A 19,273-nucleotide genomic window follows, 5' to 3' on the forward strand; every position below is an offset into this window, starting at 1 on the left:
TTTTATTCTTTTATATTATTATTGAGATTAGATATTAATCACAGGTGTCAAAGACCAGCTTTGTACAAGTCCATATAAAAAAAAAAAGCTGGAGTCATTCAGAAGATGTTCACCAGGTTGGCAAACATTCTACTAAGCCTACGACCTCTGTTTTTGTGCCGAACCGTGCGTTTCCATTACAATCCAATAAATACACTGTAATTACAGCTCTTTGAGGCCTTTCACTGGAAAGACAACAGCAGCATTAATGAGTAGCATTAACATAAAAGACACTAGTTTTAATATTCATTAGGCAATATCAAGGAAAACAGGAAGAGGAAAAAAAGAGGACAGACATCAAGATTGCTGATGAATATAATAATAAACATTCACAAAAAGCTTGGATGCATTTCCATTAAGGTACCTACCTGGAAGAAAGTGCTAGCTGAAGTGTTTCAGGAATAAACCAAAGAAAATCAAGGAAGGCTAAGTTGCAAAGGAACATCTACCTAAATGAAAAAAAAGTAGTTATAGGTTCCACCTCCAGAATTCCCTTTTAATGAGTGAGTTTGATGGATGTTCAAGTCCTCAAGGGCAAGAGGCTGTGGTTGTCTGTTATGGTACTAACTCTAGGACAGCATTTATGAAGACAAGGGGTGAAGGAACTCATCAAATTTAAGTAAATGGAGAGTTATAGGACAACCAGCATTGCTGCACAACCTCATGGTCCATAGGAGTTTGTTAAGAAGCATGGAAAACGAGGAGGGCAAGATGGACCTACGTACAAACTGTACTGAGAAAGTGTGATGAGGTTTTCCTCTAGTGGGGATATGTTTGAATGATGCACCATGAGGAAAAACCTGTGTACATGAAATGTGATCAGAGATGTTGAAGCTACTTGACAATGTCAGGATATTGCGGTTAACACCATACGGCAAAAAGACATTTAACACCTGATGCTTTAATAATCAAAATGCAGCCCAGCTTGAAGAAGTGCTCTGTATGAGTGTTTTGAGGGAATGTTTTTGTTAGTTGCAAAAGTGGTGCCAAGAGAATCACTCTGACACTCTATTGAACATTTTACTGCTGAGTGTGAAGTGTGCGAGATGAAAATCAGCACCTTCACATATACAAGGCCATCGTTCTCTCATGGTTCAGGAGTGATGATCAGATCAGCGATAGCAGTGTTGCATGGGATCAGATTTGGACAACAGGATAAGGTCATGAGCACAAGCAGAAATGGGGTCTGAAGAGTTGTTACTCTATGTGATTACAAATAAATAGCAATCCAGTTTGGCAAAAAGAGCTACATAATATAAGCATATATACAGTATATATTATATATTAAGCAAGAATTATATAATACTAATTAATATATATATATATACACACACACACACACACATCTATCTATCTATACACACATACACACACACCTCTACCTAAATATATACACCTATACATACACCTATACATACATATTATATATATATATATATATATATATTATAATCAGATCTCCTGATGGTGGGAGATGATCATAAATTAACCATGAGCAATGTGCAGCTCCATCTGCTGGTGAAAGACAAAAACATTACACAATAGAATATATACTTTATTCCTGAGATGAATATGATGCTGCTTTATGATGGTGGTAGAAAAACATTAGCATCCTGAATGCAGAAAATAGTTCTCATAACAATTAACCCCATCAAGATGGAACACAGTTCTGTGCAAAATCCCAAACAAATAGCAGTTTCTGAAATACTTAAACCAGCTCATTCATCACCACCAACCACAATATGATCAATCTCACCACTCTGATTTTACACTCTTACTGACCTGTGATGTGTCGTCTCTCAACCTGCATCTGCATATTAGGAATCGTGCTGGTGCGATTGCATAACTTTATGAATATGAATGTGTAATATGGGTGCCACCGTTAGCATACATACAAATCCGTTAGAATGCGTTCATTCCAAAGTTACTAAATGTGGGTGAGTATAAAGTGAAGAAAGAGTCAGTAGTGTTTCTTTCAGAGATAAAGATAATGAAGGGTACATGGAACATGGATAATAACTTATTATTTATAAAAGGAATGGCTCAGTTATTGACTAGCTAGACCTAAAAATCTACAGAGATAGAACTTGCACCGGAGTTTGACTTTATTGGCTGCAGAATGTAAATGCACGTGAGGCTTGTGTGTTATAACTATTATTATTCTAGAAAGCACACATACCAAAATCCCTATATAAAATGATAAATTATTTGCACCTCCTAATCATCCCCAAGCAAGGAAATTCACAAAACTAGGCCTTCTTATACAAAAAAAAGAGGCTTTGCTCCATCTGTTTTTTTATTTCAGTGTATTTAAAATAAAAAAAAATACTGGAACTTGCCAGCATTCACTACCATTGGCTATGATGTGATCCTCCCCGAGAAAAGAATACAGAACACCACTCACAATAACAATGTGACAGGAATAAGAAATAAAATAAGAACATTTCTCTTACTACCCAAAACCTTAATGAAAAAAAAAAGTTCAACTGTCACAAACAGATGTAATGATAAAAACAAAAAGAAACCCACACACAATAAAAATAAAAAAAAAAGGACCAACCGCAGTTTTCACCAAACTGTCTCAACAAACTCTTGGCTATAAAGTTTTGCATACTTTTTTTGTTCTAATACAAGTTATTTGTACAGGCACATTCTCTGAAATCTAGCACAAGCCCCAATACAGTGAAAAAATATGTGACTTATAAGTTGGAAAATCTCTCAACTATATTTTGTACAGTACACGCAGACACACACACACTCAGACACACACGCGCACACACTTTACAACCACTCATGTAAATTAAAAAAAAAAAAAGTAAGAAATCTGGGCAGCATTTTTTGGTTTTGTGAGTGATGCACGTCTGGTTTTTCATCGCTACTTTTTACTTTGTCCAAAAATGACTCTGTATATTACATACAGTATAGAATTTCATAGTTTTATATAAATATGTACAAACAGCAAGTAGTTGTAGGAAAAAAAAAACTTTTTTTCATTCATTATATAAAAAAAGTGGATAACATTAATGCCACGTAGGAGAAGCTTGCATTGGAAAATTACAATAACTTAACTGCTAAAAAGGAATTTTGTTTGATACAGTAAGTGCAAAAGCCCTGTTCGTGTCTTTAGAGAGGAGGAAAAACTTGAGGCTTTGCTTGCAATATAGCACCAACAAGGTCTGCACCTCAGTGCTCTGTTCACCTTGGAGTAGAAATGTTCCACGAGGTAATGTGCGGTACCAACTGAAGCATAATAAATTAGTGTTGGATAACTTACAGCGCTCTTGTATTTACAGGCAAGGTTGGTTACGTGGCTTTTCTGAAGGATGGAGATGGCAGTAAATATTCACAGCAGTGCTACAGCACGTGAGTGAAGACCCTCTCACAGTCATCATGATGGAAGGCCAGAGAGAAGGAGCCCAATTCGGCTCCCCGTAAACACGGCCAGCCAAATATGTAGGTGTGACAGTGGGCAAGTGGGGATTACAAAACCTGAAGTGGCCATTGAATGAAGTTCAGTCACCATCGCTGAAGTCCTGGAATAAGCTCAAGTGTTTCATGGCACGGGTGAAGGCGCATTGCACAGCTTTCCGTGTGCTTGAGGTACGAGCCTCCAACATTTTGATTTTATCTAATGTCTTGTCAACCCCCAATGGTACCATTTTGCTCTTAGGAAGCCATTGCCTAAAAGAAAAACATACAAAGAAAAAAAAGCAAGAGACCATAAATTGACATACACACAAATACAATCCATATGATTTTCACATTTTTTTTACCTAACCAACATCCCCCAAAAAACCCTGAATTTATTAGTTACCCAATTGGCAGTAGAATGCAAACACGGCATAAAATATCTGCAATAATCTCTTAACATTCTGACTTAACCTTTATGTTTTAATGTAATCTATACATTTGCTTATATTAACTTTACATAAAACACACAGAATACATCTTTACAATGTCCAGTATGAACATCATTCACATGACCAAGCTTTTTTTATTTATTTATTTTTGGCAAACCGAGTACAAAACTTTTATTTCACACTGAATAATGCATTTTATTAATAATATTGCTGTCACCATCTGTTTAAAACCAGTTAGCCAACTTATTTTCTCTGAATATGGATATTAATGGTAGCATTTAACATTTTATTTAGTAAAGTAAAATAAATTTTGTATTTTCTTATATTTTATATAGCATTCTGTAATCCTACATTCTTTATTCAGCATTCCTGAGTGTCCTGGTCACATCTACATCTAGGGTTGCCACCAGTCCCGTGAAATACGGAATCGTCCCGTATTTACAGGCAAAATGACGCGTCCTGTATCAAGTCAATACGGGACGCGATTTGTCCCGTATTTTACATAGGTCCACATTAAACAGCATCATATGCAAATCACCCCATCCGCATTGTGTGGAGACGCGTCCTATTCTGCCCCTGATTGGGTAATACTCGTTGCCATCGTTGGTTTGATTGGTTTGTTTTAGGGTTACGGGCCATGAATCACGGCCAATCAGAGTCAGAGGAGGGCGGGACGACGCCTCGCCGGTTCTTTTGACAGAGTCAAAGTGACAGAAAATCCATATGAAACGATGGCATCTGATACACTGATATACATCCACTGTTGTTATTATGTTCATGATCTTCATGGAAGATCTTTTGCAAGTTATAATTAAGTTATGGATCTGTTAATTTAATAATAAGTTAATAAAATATGGTTCACAAGTTCCTCCAAAAGCTTATTTTTTGTGTTCTCAGTCACACTTAGTTGGTGTATATTTATTATTGTCATAGCTGTGTATTCAATATGACCACTTAAGTTGTGATAGTGAGAGACTGAGCGCATCTGTTCACACTGATTTCAATAGCAGATATCTTATTATAATGTCCATTGGTATCAATCTTAATTTTTATGAATACATGTTTTACGTTATGATATACCACCAGAGGCACACCAACGGGACTGTGGTCCTCGTGGCCCAGAGGGGTGTGGCCCCCGCTGCGGCAGGCGTCCCTTATTTTTCTGTATTGAAGATGGCAACCCTATCTACATCCGTCAGGGATCCCCAGCATGCATCATGGCAACGTGTGATATAAATATTCAGAATCTAGCAACTAGAGCCCTGCGCGGGACTGTCTTTATGAACCCGCACCCGCCCCTCCCACTGAATTTCTGACCAGGACCGCCTGAGCCCGCAAGCTGTGTGTTCCACTCCCGCCCGCACCCACGATGTTTGTGTCCACTCCCGCGGATTTTTTCTTGAGAGCTTGTGAAAATTTTGATTGTATACAAATGATCAGACTAATTATTAGTTCAGGCTAATGTGCAGAATAACAGAATTAAACATGATTGCATTTAAATAAGATAAATTAATTCTAATGCTAATACTAATCATCTTCTCAACGTTATGTGTTGACTCCATTCTTATTATTAGGCTACACACCAAATCCCACCGGGTCCCGCGGATCTCCCGCTAAATTTTCTGACCGCCCACTCCCGCCCGGGGCAAAGGTGAAACTGCCCGCTCCCGCGAGATTTGCGTTGGGTCCCGCGGGAGCCCAATCCCAATGCAGCCCTCTACTAGCAACCAATCATAAATGATATAACTGCTTCATGGAACTTCCCCAACTTGGAATTTTGTTTTCAAACCTTTTCTTAAAAATCACAGAGCAAGTCACCTTTTCAATGAAAAGCCACACTGAGGCAATTTATAATAATGTGTGGATGTAAAACGATCTACAACTCATTACCAGTGAGTCTTACCAGTTGCGCTTGTTGTCGAAGAAGCGGACGAGGAAGAGTTTCTCCTCTGACCTGTACTGCATCAGCTCGCCGGCTCGGAGCACGTCCCGCGGAGGGGTGGGTATGAACACGCCGTTGCGATGAAAGCCCACTCGGGGCATCTGTGGGTCTATGATCTACATAAACAAGTGAAGAACAGTTAGATACAAGTCTGTGTTCTGAAAGAGTGATACTACATGGTGTAGCTTGTGAATGGAAAAGTTCATCACTAAACACAGACACACCTACACACACACACGCACACACACACATCCACATTCTTACTTTGTCTCTAAAATCACTGATTTGTGAAGCAGTATGATACTCGTGCCATCGTTACTGCTTCACTGAATGGGCAGAAGGCTGATGCATGGGATGATAGAAACAAGTCTCTGTCTGGCATGCAACTCATGCACACTCACCAAGGCAGGGTAGGAGGGATATCCACTAAGTTTTGCCCAGACTAGTTTAAAGGGTTCCAGAGTTAGTGTGGTAGTATTAGGGGGGATCCATATATTGCTGTTGTCAAGCTCTATGGAAGTAGGAATAACGGTAAGTTATCAGGGGTTCAGGGAAGACATGAGGCAGAACACCTCAAGACCATGTGCCATGGCTGTTTCATTCCAAGCAGCATTACGTAGCAGGGGAATGAAGCAAAGGCTGCGTAGTTTCCTGCTCAATTTGCCATTTCAACATACAAGTCGAGACAATTCCACTCAGAAATAATGGTCACTATTAATCAATTGAACCTTTTAGAATTCTATTGTTTGGAGTGATTTATTTCTATTATTTCCAGTAAGACTAAAGTGATATGGTGCCCTTGAGCACTATTAGCTCCCTTTGTGTTAGCGCCATTCATTTGCAATAAAAAAAATTGAGAGCTAAAATCAGTACATCAGACAATGTTCTCTGCCAAAAATTTGCTTCAAGATTTAAATAAAAATCTAGTTCTTATCTAAATATAATTTTGTAGAACAAAGAAATCGTTTCTCCTATTGTTTAATTGCAAGTTTTTATTACTGTGTGAAATTTGATTGTGTTATACAAGAACTTCTAAAAAGGGAGATTAAAACATACGTCATTCCAGCTACTATATTTAGTTAAGTTTAAAAGTTTTTTTTGAGTGGAATTGCATTTTTCATTTGTTTGCAGGCAAAAACAATAATCATAACTAGCTGTGATGGGTGTAATTATAAGACAGATGTGCTTGAAGTTGAAAATATTCATGCAGAAAGAGTAGCAGAAGCAAATAAGTGTATGCTAAAAGACATGTAGCAAAGAAAGATGGGACAACAAGCGTCTAAAAGTCAGTTCACATCAGTACGTGACAAAGCATGTATTAATTGTTAATACATGGACATATTTCCAACAAAACCACAATTACTGATCATGTTTACCAAATTCAGGCAACTCACCAGATGCCAGCTTGCTTGCTTTGGAAAGGTTCCCCGTTTCTATGCACGCGATCAGTTCATTCCGATCATCCGTCGTGTTTCGCCGTGTCATCGCCTGCTTCCCTTTGCCGCTCTTTGGCTGACTGACAGTACTAAGTAAGTCAGTGAGAGAGCTTCGAGTTAAGCTTCACAGACACAAACTATCAAATGATAAATAAATGTACCTGGTAAAATCCTGCATTGTTCAAAATATACGCAAAATTTCTACAGTGCATAAAGTTTCTGTGCTTAATAAGTTTAACAATAGTCGGCATGTCGGTGACTTATAAGAGAACGTACAAGTCGGATTGCGGTCCCTGTTCCTACCTTGTGCTGTCCAGCAGACTGGTGCTGCCGCTTGAAGAGATACTGGATTCAGAGGCACAACGACGCCGAGGTTCTAAAACTCTGCTGCTCAACTGTTTCTGCTGCTCCAGTATTATACAGCCATCAGAAAAACCTAACACCACAATAGAGTCAGTCGACCGGCCTTAATGTTCATTAAAAAAGGCACTCCAGGCAACTTTTTGTTTTGTTTACCGAAAATTATACACTGTTTATAAAAGTGCTAATTAGTGTGTGTTCGTATCGTTTACCTGCATCAAAGCGTTTGACCGGGCATTCCTCTTCCTCCTGGTCGTCCCCACTGTGAGCTCTCTTCCTGTGAAGCAGGGTCTCAAGGCGTGGAATAACAACTGACAGGAATGTTTTGGTGCCAAGCTGAGGGCAATCCACTGAAGTGTCCCCCACCTTTACTGGTTTCTGTGGGCTCACACTCTTAGACTTCCTGAAGAGCACCGCAGTCCTTCTGTTAATTGTGCCTGCTGGTTCTGTGAGAGTAGACGTAGCTACCACGACGTTGTTTTCAGAAGGCTGTAGATCAGAGGAAAGTCCATTTAATAGTGAGGTAGAGAGCATCTTGCCATCAAGTGCAATCTTTCTGTGGCATTTCTCAGGGCTGAGGTCCACAGGTTTCAGTGCCGGGGGCTCAGAGATATTTGCTGGATTTGTGACAGGTGGAGCAGAAGCTGTTGGCTCTAGTTTAGGAGGTAATGTCTTGTCTGTAAAATAAAGTAAATCAGTAAAGATGAACAGACTTTAAAATCAACATTCAATGCCTGCTGATAACGTCCTAGATGACTTTTAAACTAAAATGGTTTACAGCTATAAAGTAATGCAACAAGTATGCACCTTCTTCCCAACACTCTGGAACAGGGACTGGTGGGGTCTCTTGGGACTGGCTCTGTTCGGAGGGAGGACACGTAGATTTCTGGTTCATTTCAAGCCGCACATCATTGATGGATTTTTTGAGCAACTTCAGGCGCTTGCTCCGTGATGGGCTGGATTTCATAGCACTTGTTAAATCAAGCATCTCCAGCAGTGCACTGAGCTGCACTTCCAAAGACATGTGCAATCGATTCGCAGGATTTAGCATCCGGTCCACTGTAACAAACAATGACATAAGAGATCCCTCAAAAAAGGCAGGCAATAGCACTTCAAAATACTGAGCAGTTTCCAATTGTTCGTTTTCCTGTCAAGCAGACGATCTTTAATAAACATTCATTTAGAACATTAACTTTTTAAATAAGCAAACAAATTGCATACCCTCTTCCCATGTGAGCAGTAGATGAGGTTCTACTTTAGGTGGCTCGGGTAGATGCATCCCACTGGTGGAGTCGAAACCTATTCTCTCCATATCTCTTCGAGTCTTCCTGAGAATAGCTCCTCCATGGTCTCTCAGACGCACAGCAGAGCGGTAGAAGAAGGTCTCCTTGGAATTGTACGTCATGCAGTTATGGATGATGAGATTGAAATCGTCCTCAAACTCCTCTAAGCTCTTATACTGATGTGCATCAATGCGTTTCCTCATCGTAGAGAAGTCCATTGGATGCTTAATGTGCTCAAGGTAGTCGGGAACCTTGTTGGACAACCAAGTAACATTTTAACAAAATTAAATTTTGAGCTTTATCATTCACAGGAATAAAATAACTACTAGATAAAAAGAGAGAAAGCAAATGAAATACAGGATGCGGAAACGTTACCTCCTTGATGCTGACAGGCTGGGCAAAGATCCGTGTCTGATCTTTCTCCTGCAGCTGATTCAACACAGCTCGCAACATGATGGTAAACGGAGTGAGCTGCATCTCTAGGACTGACTGCTGAAGCTTCATCTGAGAACAAATAGAGACAATAAATAAACAAACTCAATAGCAGGGTTTCCCACAGTTCGGGCGGCCCGCCTAAGCTGGAAAACCCTACCGCCTTGACTAGGTCATCCAAAAAAAAAAGTAATTCCGCTGCACAAAAGTCCGTCAAGTGCATCTCGGAGAATAGCGTGGACACGCTTCACACCGCGAGCGGGCACGCGCGCCACACGGCCGCAACGAGAGAAAGACGTGGTCCGTCACTGTCTGGAGGATAACTAGCCAGTTGATAAAACGCATGTCCGTGAGAACTGTAAGTGGACTTATGTTTTGGGTTTATTTAAGCCTGTTAGTGTATCTAGTTAGTTGGTCTATAGTTCTTGCAAATTTAAGTTAGCTGGTGATTTTGTTGTTTGAGTTCTTGAACATGCCTGTTTTTAATAATTGTTAAATGTAGTACAGAGTCTGTGGTCTCTCACACAAAGAAGTGCCCCCCCCGGGCCGCGCCAACCCGCCCAACCCTACTGCCTTAACTAACAAATTTTCTGTGGGAAACCCTGAATAGGTTCAACACTATTATGTGATGCTGCTATACACTATGTGAGCCTTTGTTATTGAAGTTTATTCAATCATTTTAGAATAAGCACTAGTGGTGAGAAGGATTTAGCTTATTTTACCTGCTCCCTCTTGAGCTTCTCTCTCTTTCGAATGAGTTCCAGGAGCAAACGTGTCCTCTCCAAGTCATGGCGTAAACGATGCAAATCCTTCAGCTGCTCCTTTAATGCCAGACAGTCCTCTTTTCTTTGTTCCTGCATTCACCAAAGTACAGAGAATCTTATCGGTACAATTTCATCTGGAATTTTTTTGTAGATTTGTAGATGAACAAAACCTGATCTTCACCCATCCAAAAAACATGGAAAATTGACTTCGTGAAAAGACTAATTCGAGCATATACAGTCGTATGCAAAAGTTTAGGAACCCCTGACAATTTCCATGATTTCCATTTATAAATACTTGTAAAAGCAATTATTTGATCAATCAAAATTAAACTTAAGGACACTAAAGTAATATTTCAGTAGTGTAATGAGGTTTATTGGACTAACAGGAAATGTGCAATATGCATCCAAACGAAATTAGACAGGAGCATAGATTTGGGCACCCCATATTAGGGTCTGGGATATTCAGGTCTGGGATATTCAGGTCTGGGGACTGGGATGGCCATTCCAGAACATTGTACTTGTTCCTCTGCATAAATGCTCCAGTAGATTTTGCGCAGTGTTTTGTGTTGGTGTCTTGTTGAAATATCCAGCCCCGGTGTAACTTCCTCAACATTATTCTTAATAATCTACTAATATTGCCTGGAATCCATGCGACCCTCAACTTTACCCAGATTCCCAGTACCGGCACTGGCCACATGGCCCCACAGCATGATGGAACCTCCACCAAACTTTACTGTGGGTAGCAAGTGTTTTTCTTGGAACGCTGTGTTCTTTTGCCGCCATGTATAAAGCCCCTTGGTATGACCAAATTACTCAATCTTTGTTTCATCGCTCCACAGCACCTTATTCCAAAATGAAGCTGGCTTGTCCAAATGTGCGTTTGCAGACCTCAAGGCTTAATGAGCCACCAAACCAATTGTGTGTTCCAATCAATCGGTGCTAAGGAGTTACAGGTATTCAAATAAAAAAAATAGCAAGGGTGCCCAAATTTATGCACCTGTCTAATTTGGTTTTGATGCAGATTGCACATTTTCTGCTAATCCAATGAACCTCATTTCACTACTGAAATATTTCTGTGTCCTTCAGTTCTTTGTCAGATCAAAATGAAATTGCTGATATAAACACCCAAATATTTATAAATGAAAATCATGGGAATTGCCAGGGGTTCCTAAACTTTTTCATATGTGTTTGTGTGTATATATATTATATATACACACACACACACACAATTCATTGTTTAATAACATGCATTACATTTAGAGTGCTTACCAACGGAGGTACTTTTTGAGTCAGTGTGGTAGTTTGCAAGCGTCGGATAAGAGGCACACCATTTCTTGATTGCCTCTTCAGCATCCAGTAACTGAGAACTCGCTCCACAAACTGTCTTTTCTTCTGAAGAGAAACTTGGTTGAGGATAGTGTTAAAGCTGAAAGAATATTTTGGAGAACATGCTATTAAAATCAAGAAGAATATTTCTGTGAAACATAACGTGCCTCTGGCAAACGTGAAATACACCAATCAAATGCAGCAAACTGATCCATTAACCCAATTTTATAAAACAAGCTACACATTTTCCATAGCATCTATTAACATGTACCTCTCAAAGAAAACACTCTTGTATGATATTTCAATAATCAAAAAGAAAAAATAAATACCTTTTAGGTGTTATATTGGGTACTGATACAGCTGGAACCGCTGGAACTGACTGTGCATCTACTTTCTTATATTTCTTCTTGTGGCATCCTGTAAATTTTGCTCTCCGACTTTTATGTTTGCCCTTTTGACAAAGACTATTTTTGGGTTGAGAGTCATCATAAATGCTAAGAGGTCTCCTGGTACATCCACTAGGAGTATGAGAACAACAATAGGCGGTCTTCTTCACTGAAAACGTGGTGGATCCTGTATCAGTCACTTCTTTGATTGGCTCCATCTTCATGTACAAGCCAGATTTCTGAGCACAGCTCACATGAAAGGCGGTGTAACAATTGGCCTTACTGCATTGAATGCAGGCTCCAACTCCTCTCTCCTTACAGAGGTAGCAGGTCAGTTTCCAACGAGCTGGTGGAATATTAGCTACACCATCTATAGGCTCGATGAAAACAGTATTAGTAAAACCAACCTCTGGAACCCATATAGCACAGACCACATGGCCCCATCGATCGTCATCTGTCCTCTTAAGTGCTCCACCTTTATTGGGACAAAAAATACACTCTGCAGGTTGGGAGGGAGACTGAGAACAGTGCCGGCACAACCACTGGCCCTCTGGAATGTGGGGCACTCCATAACATTCCTGATGAACTGCTAGGTTGCACATGTCACAAAACAGAATAGCATTACTGTTCTGGCACTCGCCGTCCATGCAGATGCAACAGACTGCATCCTCATCAATGAGAGACTGCGGATCTCCCTGACCCTGGTTCTCCACAAAGGACTCTTTCTCAAAGCGATCCATTAGGAACTCAAAAACGTTCTGGGAAACCTGACTGAAACCCTCGCTCTTTCTTTTCTCATTGATCAGCTCCAACCATGCATAATCTTCTTCATCCATATCATATTCCACCTCCTCATCCAGCTCATCTGAGGTCTTCTCCTCATGAGAATAATAAGTAGACGGCCTTCGTGGCACAGCTGGAAGATTATATTCAATCATTCGAATTTTTGGCTCCGGTAGCCTGCCCTGAGCCGGAGCACCCTGCCCTGTACTCAGAGCAGCACTCTTCTTCTGCTGATTGTTTTTGAGACGCACAGAACGCACCAAAACCTGTTGGGGTTCCTCTGCATTTTCCTTATTACTGTTGCATTCACTGATCTCCTGAGCCAAAGGATCATCACTGTTGATTACATCGAGCTTGTCATAGATGCTGAGTCGATGAACACGTCCATCTATTTCCAACTCGACCATCCTCTGGGCTTCAGCGTAGGTCAGAGTTTCACGGTTTCTTGAAGGTTTGATGGGTGACGAGGGCCTTTGTGGTGTGGCCACACGATGATGTCTCCCTTTCTTCTTCATTTTTAACACCTAGAGAAGCAACAATAATTTAGAACCAAAGCAGAACAGCTGTATAACAGGACTTTAAAACTATATACAACTGCAACAACCTATTCCTGTTATATGCTTTGACTGTATATGAAGTTGAGTCTATTTTGCCTTCCACGTTTCTTAGAGAATCAGACAAGAGATTTAACTCCAATAGCAACCAATAGCGCCTAGATAACGAACACTTCCTGGCTGTTAAAACACAGTTTAAGTGACCTGGGATTTGTATAAACAGATCTGTTGGTGTTACAGCAACTGAGTTTACACTTTACGTGAACACGTGAACTTGGCAACCAAGTTAAATGAAAACAAGCGGAAGTCAAGCGGATTGTTTGCTAAAGCGCTATTTCTATATGATTATTGATAATATTGTTAACCACAATTTGTGAGGAAACCTAGTTATTATTACACCAACATGTACTGGTGTAAATATAACGTTGGCTAACTAACCCTAGCTGCTAGCCGGTTAGATCCAAACACAAACTCTGTAGCTAGGTTCTAGCCACCGTTAGCGAACTAATCCGGAATTAGGCAAAGATGGCGTCCGACACAACAAACACGGTGGAACGGGGAGCATTAAAAGTATCGTTGTAAACTTATATGCAATAAACCGTGTCATAAATGCTAACTTACAAGCTGGACAGAAGATACACATGAATATTGTTCTTACCGAGCCTGCAAATTAAAGCGAAGCCAAGCTAGCTGCTAGCTGCAATGTGCAGGGCCTGCAAGGGTAGCAGCGGCTAATTCCACACAGTCCTGGCTAACTAGGTTAGCATCCAAATTCTACCGCTCGAGTGTCTAATTGTATCCGAATGATACAGTGCAATGTCCGGGGAACTCAGTCGCATCAAACCGCTCTTTAAAATAACCATTCGTCTATTTTAGTTTAATGCTAGTACATAGGATGCAGCTAGGTGCTAACAGGCTAACTCGCCTCTCTTACCCCTAACAATGCGGTGGTGTGAATCCCTGCCCATGTGTGACGTAAGACGTCGCTACGTCCAGCTGTAAAACACGGAAGAGATCAGATCCCACTCACCTCTGTGTCTATTAGCGGTGGGTAAGCATCATGACCAAGCCGACTGTTTCTCTTGTGTATCCTTTAAAAAGCACAACAAATCCCTCTTTGCACACTTGGGGTTAGAGTGAATAAAGCTAAACCTGATTCTGATTCCTATTCTGAATTCACTGTATCTACAAATGATCCAATCGAACAATGACAAGATGAGAAACGTTCCCAAAAAGCATAACATCAAGCTGCTGCAACACATTTTAAATTCACTGCACTTTTAGAAACTAGGTTTAAATCCTAATCGGCTGGATGTTTAGCTTCAATCTGTGCAAGGATCAATGAGTGGAGAACATCTGCTTTACAGGGCAGAATAAATGCACTATTTATTTCTTTACCACTGACCTTATACCATACATGAAAGTAATCATTCTTGAAAATAGCATTTGTAATAATTGGGCCTTTGTAATATGCACAATATAAGTGCACTAGTTAAAAAAAATAAAATAAAAAAAGGTTATTTTTGCAGGTCAAATGGGAATGATTGCTGTGGTACAACCTGTGGCATGTTACATGAATAACACTACTTCATAACAATATGAAACAAAAAGTATTTATTATTATAAAAAAATAAACTGCATCGTGAATCAATGCGAAAAGGGAGAAATCCACAGTCACAGTATGAACCACTATGTTACTTTCATATATAGTGGATAAGCTTTTAGAGTCAAAGTACATTAAAAAACAATTACTTAAATGTGTATCACTTATAAATGAAGTATTGTTTATTATCAGGAATTATTTGTTAGCAAAAAAAATGTAACTACAGAACAAGGCAAAGGTATCAAAACTAGCATTATTTCCTTCTTTCTGATGGTATAAAATTAATAAATAAATAAATAGCCACAGACTGCAGACTGTTTGCTTTCTATGAATAAATAACATACTGGATTGAATATAAATAAACACAAATCCTTATATTCAAAATCGTAACCCTATTAACATTGCATTGATTGTGCAAATCAAAGTATCTACCATCCAAAACCCAATGAGGAAACAGCAGTAGAAGGTGTTATCTGTATACTATGCGTGTGGGAAGAGGTGGAGGGAGAGAGAGAGAATACATAGTCCACCGCAAGGGGGCGAGTGAGAATTAATATATAAAAATAAATAAATAAATAAAAAAATTTTTACTGTCCAAACAAGCAGCTTTCTAAATAAAAAGGCACTAGTACAAATTAAATCTAAAGTCAAAGAATAAGCTCTATAAGAGCAAAGAGTATGGCCATAGGGTTGCTAACATTGCTGCATTTGCACTTCCCATGAGTGTTAAAAAAATATTCATTTGAAATAAAAATAAAAAGGCTGACAAATATTCAACTAAAAATTTTAATTAATAAAAAAAATACAACTCTAAACCATCTTGGGTCCTAAATTGTCAGCCAGTATATCTGTTGCTGTCAGAGGCTTTCTTTGCTTGAACATGTGCTGGATGAGGAGTCTGTGGAGATTGTGTGAAGAGTGATGTCCCTGGTCAGAGGTTTTGAGTCTTTCTCTGTATGCATCCACTTATGCTCAAATATTTGTTCCAAAGAAGGTCTGTCTGATGGTCTCAAGCAGAGACACCACTTGATGAGTTGCTGACACTCTGTAGAGGACAAGGAAGAAAAAGTTCATCTTAAAAATATGGGAAAGTTTACAAAGAAATGTGATGCTATAAGTTATGGCAGGCAAAATAATGGGCATACCAGGGGAGACTGTCCTTCTGAAGAAGAGATGACCTTTCAGAATCTCATCATCATGCTCAAACGGTATATCTCCACATACCAGATCATACAGCAGCACACCAAGTGACCACACTGTTGCAGAGCGTCCATGGTACCTGTGGTAGCGAATCCATTCTGGTGGGCTGTAGACTCTTGTACCTGCAAATTTAATAGTAAAATAAAAAAATAATAAAAAAAAAAACACTTACATACTGTGTCAATGTACATATTGTAATTCTTATCTAACTGTTCAAGTAACTTCACAAGCAGCCTCAACACTTTATAACACACTATGTGCATGTCTCTGTGTAAACATTATATTGTTCTTTATAGTTCAATCTTTAATAAATTAATCTATTAATTGAACACAATTTTGTTTGTGGGAATATTTTACTTATCATGGGTTTGTATATTTGTTATCCTTATAAAGCAGCTTTAATAACAATAATGATAACAACAACAATAATAATAATCCACAACCATCACTGCGTTTGGATTAAAGTGAAATGCGGAGTCAGGTGATAAAAGGGGGTGGGGGGGTGGATGGCTGGGTCATAGCCTCATGAGTCATTTCCCATAAGAAAGTTTCTTGTATCGCGACCATCATGGACTTGGATACAAAACAAAAACAACTGTCACGTGACGTCTCTGCTCATTTCACAACAGTAATGCGCTTATAGACACATTTATATTACATTTACGGCACTTAGCGGACACCCGTTTCCAAAGTGACTTACAACTGAGTAACTGTTGTTGTAACCCTTGCTCAGGGGCCCAGCAGTGGCAGCTTGGTCCTGGGGTACGAACCCATGACCTTCCGATCAGTAGTCCAACACCTTAACCACTGAGCTACTACATCCCTTGGAGACTGTCCACGCTGTATCTACGCTGATATCGATAGTCAGCTATTGTCCATTCCCCATCATCATTATGAGCGTTTAATGCTACTTTAGTAGCTAAATTATAATAAAACTGGACTGTGTTTGGTCAACAAACCCGTGCTGGCTATAATAAGCACCCATAATTTACACCGCGTATGAACGAAGCAAGCTTAAAAGGCCAGTAGGCAGAAGGTTAAAGACAAGGACTTACCGTCGAAGTCAGTGTACACTGTATCCTTGAGATTGGCCCCTGAGCCAAAGTCGATGAGTTTAATGTCTCCTGTGCGTAAATCCACCAGCAGGTTTTCGTCTTTAATGTCCCTGTGTATAACCCCGCAGCTGTAACAGTGTCGCACAGCCTCCAGGACCTGGCGGAAAAAACCCCTGGCCGTGTCCTCATCCAGGGCCCCTTTTTCAGTGATGTAGTCAAATAAATCCATAACCATCTCCGGCCGCTCCATAATGATCAAAAACCCGTCAGGCCTTTCGTACCAATCAATCAGTTTAATAACACCCTGACATGTATTTCCCACTTTCTTCATCAGGAAAATCTCCAGAGGAACCAGTGAACCGTTCTGCAAAGGAGATGCGAAATGTAATAAACGGCGTAAACACAAAGGCTCCATTAAATTCAGTCTATATGGTTATTACAATATACACCGCAATACTACTTACAACTGTGGCCCACTCGGTAATTCTTTCCCTGGCCACGTGTTTCACAGCGACCTAGAGGAACACAAACACACACACAATCCTCAGATGAATCTCACACGCGCTCGCCACGTTGTTTCCGCACTGACCGAAGCCACGTGCTGCTGCCAGCAAAACAAAGCAAAGCCGCTTCACTTACCGGCAAACTGTCTGAAACGCGACTAGCAGCGTAAACTGTCCCGAATCCCCCGCTTCCCAGCACCGAGCCCACATGGTACACTTTATCAAACTGCTCGTTTTCCACTTTAGCTGTTGGAAATTAACACAATTGGAGTGAAAAGAAGAAAAGCGCACGTTAGTCATTCTGAGCAACAAAATGGCTCCAAATGTGGTCACACAACACACACACGTCTGAGCCAGAATGGTTGGGCTACACGTTTGTAACACACTTTTATTTAACGCACATCTGCAAGTTACACATTTAAGCAAGAACATGCCAGGAAACTGCTGGTAAAAAAAATTACCTGACTGGAGGTGAATTTTCACTGGAAACTGGTCAATGTTAGAGCCGCAAATGTGAGAAAAAGATCCAAATTTGGACAGAAGCATCTTTGATACCTGGAAATCGACAAATCTTCAAAATCCAGAAAGAAATAAAACGCCCCAAGTATAAACAAATCACATGGATTCTTTAACCGTATTCCTGCAAATAGAACAATTTTCAGATTCTGCGGGGTGTTTAAAGACCTTAAAGTGTGAAACGTCGCTATTTAACCCTATTTACAAATATCCTTCTGAGCCATTATAACGGTACAGACTGAACCTTCTGTCTGAACACTGTGATCCACTGCAAAAGTCCGCGCAAGCGCACGTGTCTCTGTGTGTGTGTGCGCGTCTGTTTGTGTGTATCTCTCTCTGTGTGTGTGTGTGTGTGTGTGTGTGTGTGTGTGTGTGTGTGTGTGTGTGTGTGTGTGTGTGTGTGTGTGTGTCTCTCTCTCTCTCTCTCTCTCTCTCTCTCTCTCTCTCTCTCTCTCTCTGTGTGTGTGCGTGTTTCTAGGGCTTCTACATTTCCCTCCGCCACGCTGATCTCACGACACAAGAACACGCAGAAATCACTACGGTGTGTCAATAAAATAAAATCAAAATTAAACTGAAACTATAAAAGCTGATTAAAAAAAGTAATAATTTTAAAGAAGCAATTAAAATATTCACATTCGTGTCTGTAAATATCTACACTGTGGAACTATAGAAAGAAGCGCCCAAGGATACAGATAGTTTATTAATGAAACGGGAATCTATTCCCTAATGTGTGATATATATATATATATATATATATATATATATATATATATATATATATATATATATATATATATATATATATATATGAAAATATTGCTGTTCAGCTAAATAACATCGAATGATTTCTTTTATTGTTGTTATTATTGTTATTGATAATAATAATAATAATAATAATAATAATAATAATAATAATAATAATAATAATAATTAGTAGCTGTTCCTCAGCTTTGGGGTTAAACATGGATGTAGTGCACCAAAGTGTACCTGCAGCGTCATGAATGAGTATGGATGGGATTTGCAGACAGAATAAATTCTTTATTGAGTCTATATAATAAACCAACAGAGACTTCATTTGTATATGAAACATGTATATTTAGTTGAGGGTGTGTATACATATTCAAGGTTGGAACAGGATAAAGACCATCAAACCAAATATGGGAGGAACAGGTTAGCTTCGGTGGTGCCAAGGAGCCAGCCAGTGTAAAGACCACACACTTGGGTACAAATG

General features: G+C 39.7%; 2 protein-coding genes across 8 annotated transcripts; both read right to left on the bottom strand.

Annotated features, from left to right (window-relative positions):
- Positions 1 to 2,126: 2,126 nt before the first annotated feature.
- Positions 2,127 to 14,338, bottom strand: brd1b (bromodomain containing 1b). Of its 5 annotated transcripts, XM_027163938.2 has the most exons (13): positions 13,824 to 14,137; positions 11,772 to 13,135; positions 11,386 to 11,542; positions 10,075 to 10,206; positions 9,296 to 9,424; positions 8,859 to 9,171; positions 8,445 to 8,696; positions 7,850 to 8,314; positions 7,581 to 7,713; positions 7,236 to 7,366; positions 6,243 to 6,352; positions 5,803 to 5,957; positions 2,127 to 3,720 (listed from the first exon to the last, which is right to left on the bottom strand). In XM_027163938.2, the coding sequence occupies exons 2-13, from the start codon at positions 13,124 to 13,126 to the stop codon at positions 3,552 to 3,554; spliced, it is 3,501 nt and encodes a 1,166-aa protein (XP_027019739.1). In that variant the 5' UTR covers positions 13,127 to 13,135; positions 13,824 to 14,137; the 3' UTR covers positions 2,127 to 3,551. The 5 variants fall into 5 exon arrangements, with proteins under 5 accessions (XP_027019739.1, XP_027019736.1, XP_027019737.1 ...); XM_027163935.2 differs by lacking the exons at positions 6,243 to 6,352; positions 13,824 to 14,137 and adding an exon at positions 14,196 to 14,338; XM_027163936.2 differs by lacking the exon at positions 6,243 to 6,352 and having other exon boundaries at positions 14,100 to 14,200.
- A 426-nt stretch (positions 14,339 to 14,764) lies between these two features.
- Positions 14,765 to 18,428, bottom strand: pim3 (Pim-3 proto-oncogene, serine/threonine kinase). 3 transcript variants are annotated; one of them, XM_027163940.2, is made up of 7 exons: positions 18,287 to 18,428; positions 17,988 to 18,081; positions 17,663 to 17,772; positions 17,488 to 17,538; positions 17,024 to 17,387; positions 15,914 to 16,090; positions 14,765 to 15,813 (listed from the first exon to the last, which is right to left on the bottom strand). In XM_027163940.2, the coding sequence occupies exons 2-7, from the start codon at positions 18,070 to 18,072 to the stop codon at positions 15,626 to 15,628; spliced, it is 975 nt and encodes a 324-aa protein (XP_027019741.1). In that variant the 5' UTR covers positions 18,073 to 18,081; positions 18,287 to 18,428; the 3' UTR covers positions 14,765 to 15,625. The 3 variants fall into 3 exon arrangements, with proteins under 3 accessions (XP_027019741.1, XP_027019740.1, XP_047675828.1); XM_027163939.2 differs by having other exon boundaries at positions 18,211 to 18,383; XM_047819872.1 differs by having other exon boundaries at positions 17,988 to 18,382.
- Positions 18,429 to 19,273: the final 845 nt, after the last annotated feature.

Source organism: Tachysurus fulvidraco, chromosome 10 (genome assembly GCF_022655615.1).
Source record: "Tachysurus fulvidraco isolate hzauxx_2018 chromosome 10, HZAU_PFXX_2.0, whole genome shotgun sequence".
Classification (NCBI taxonomy): Eukaryota; Metazoa; Chordata; class Actinopteri; order Siluriformes; family Bagridae; genus Tachysurus; species Tachysurus fulvidraco.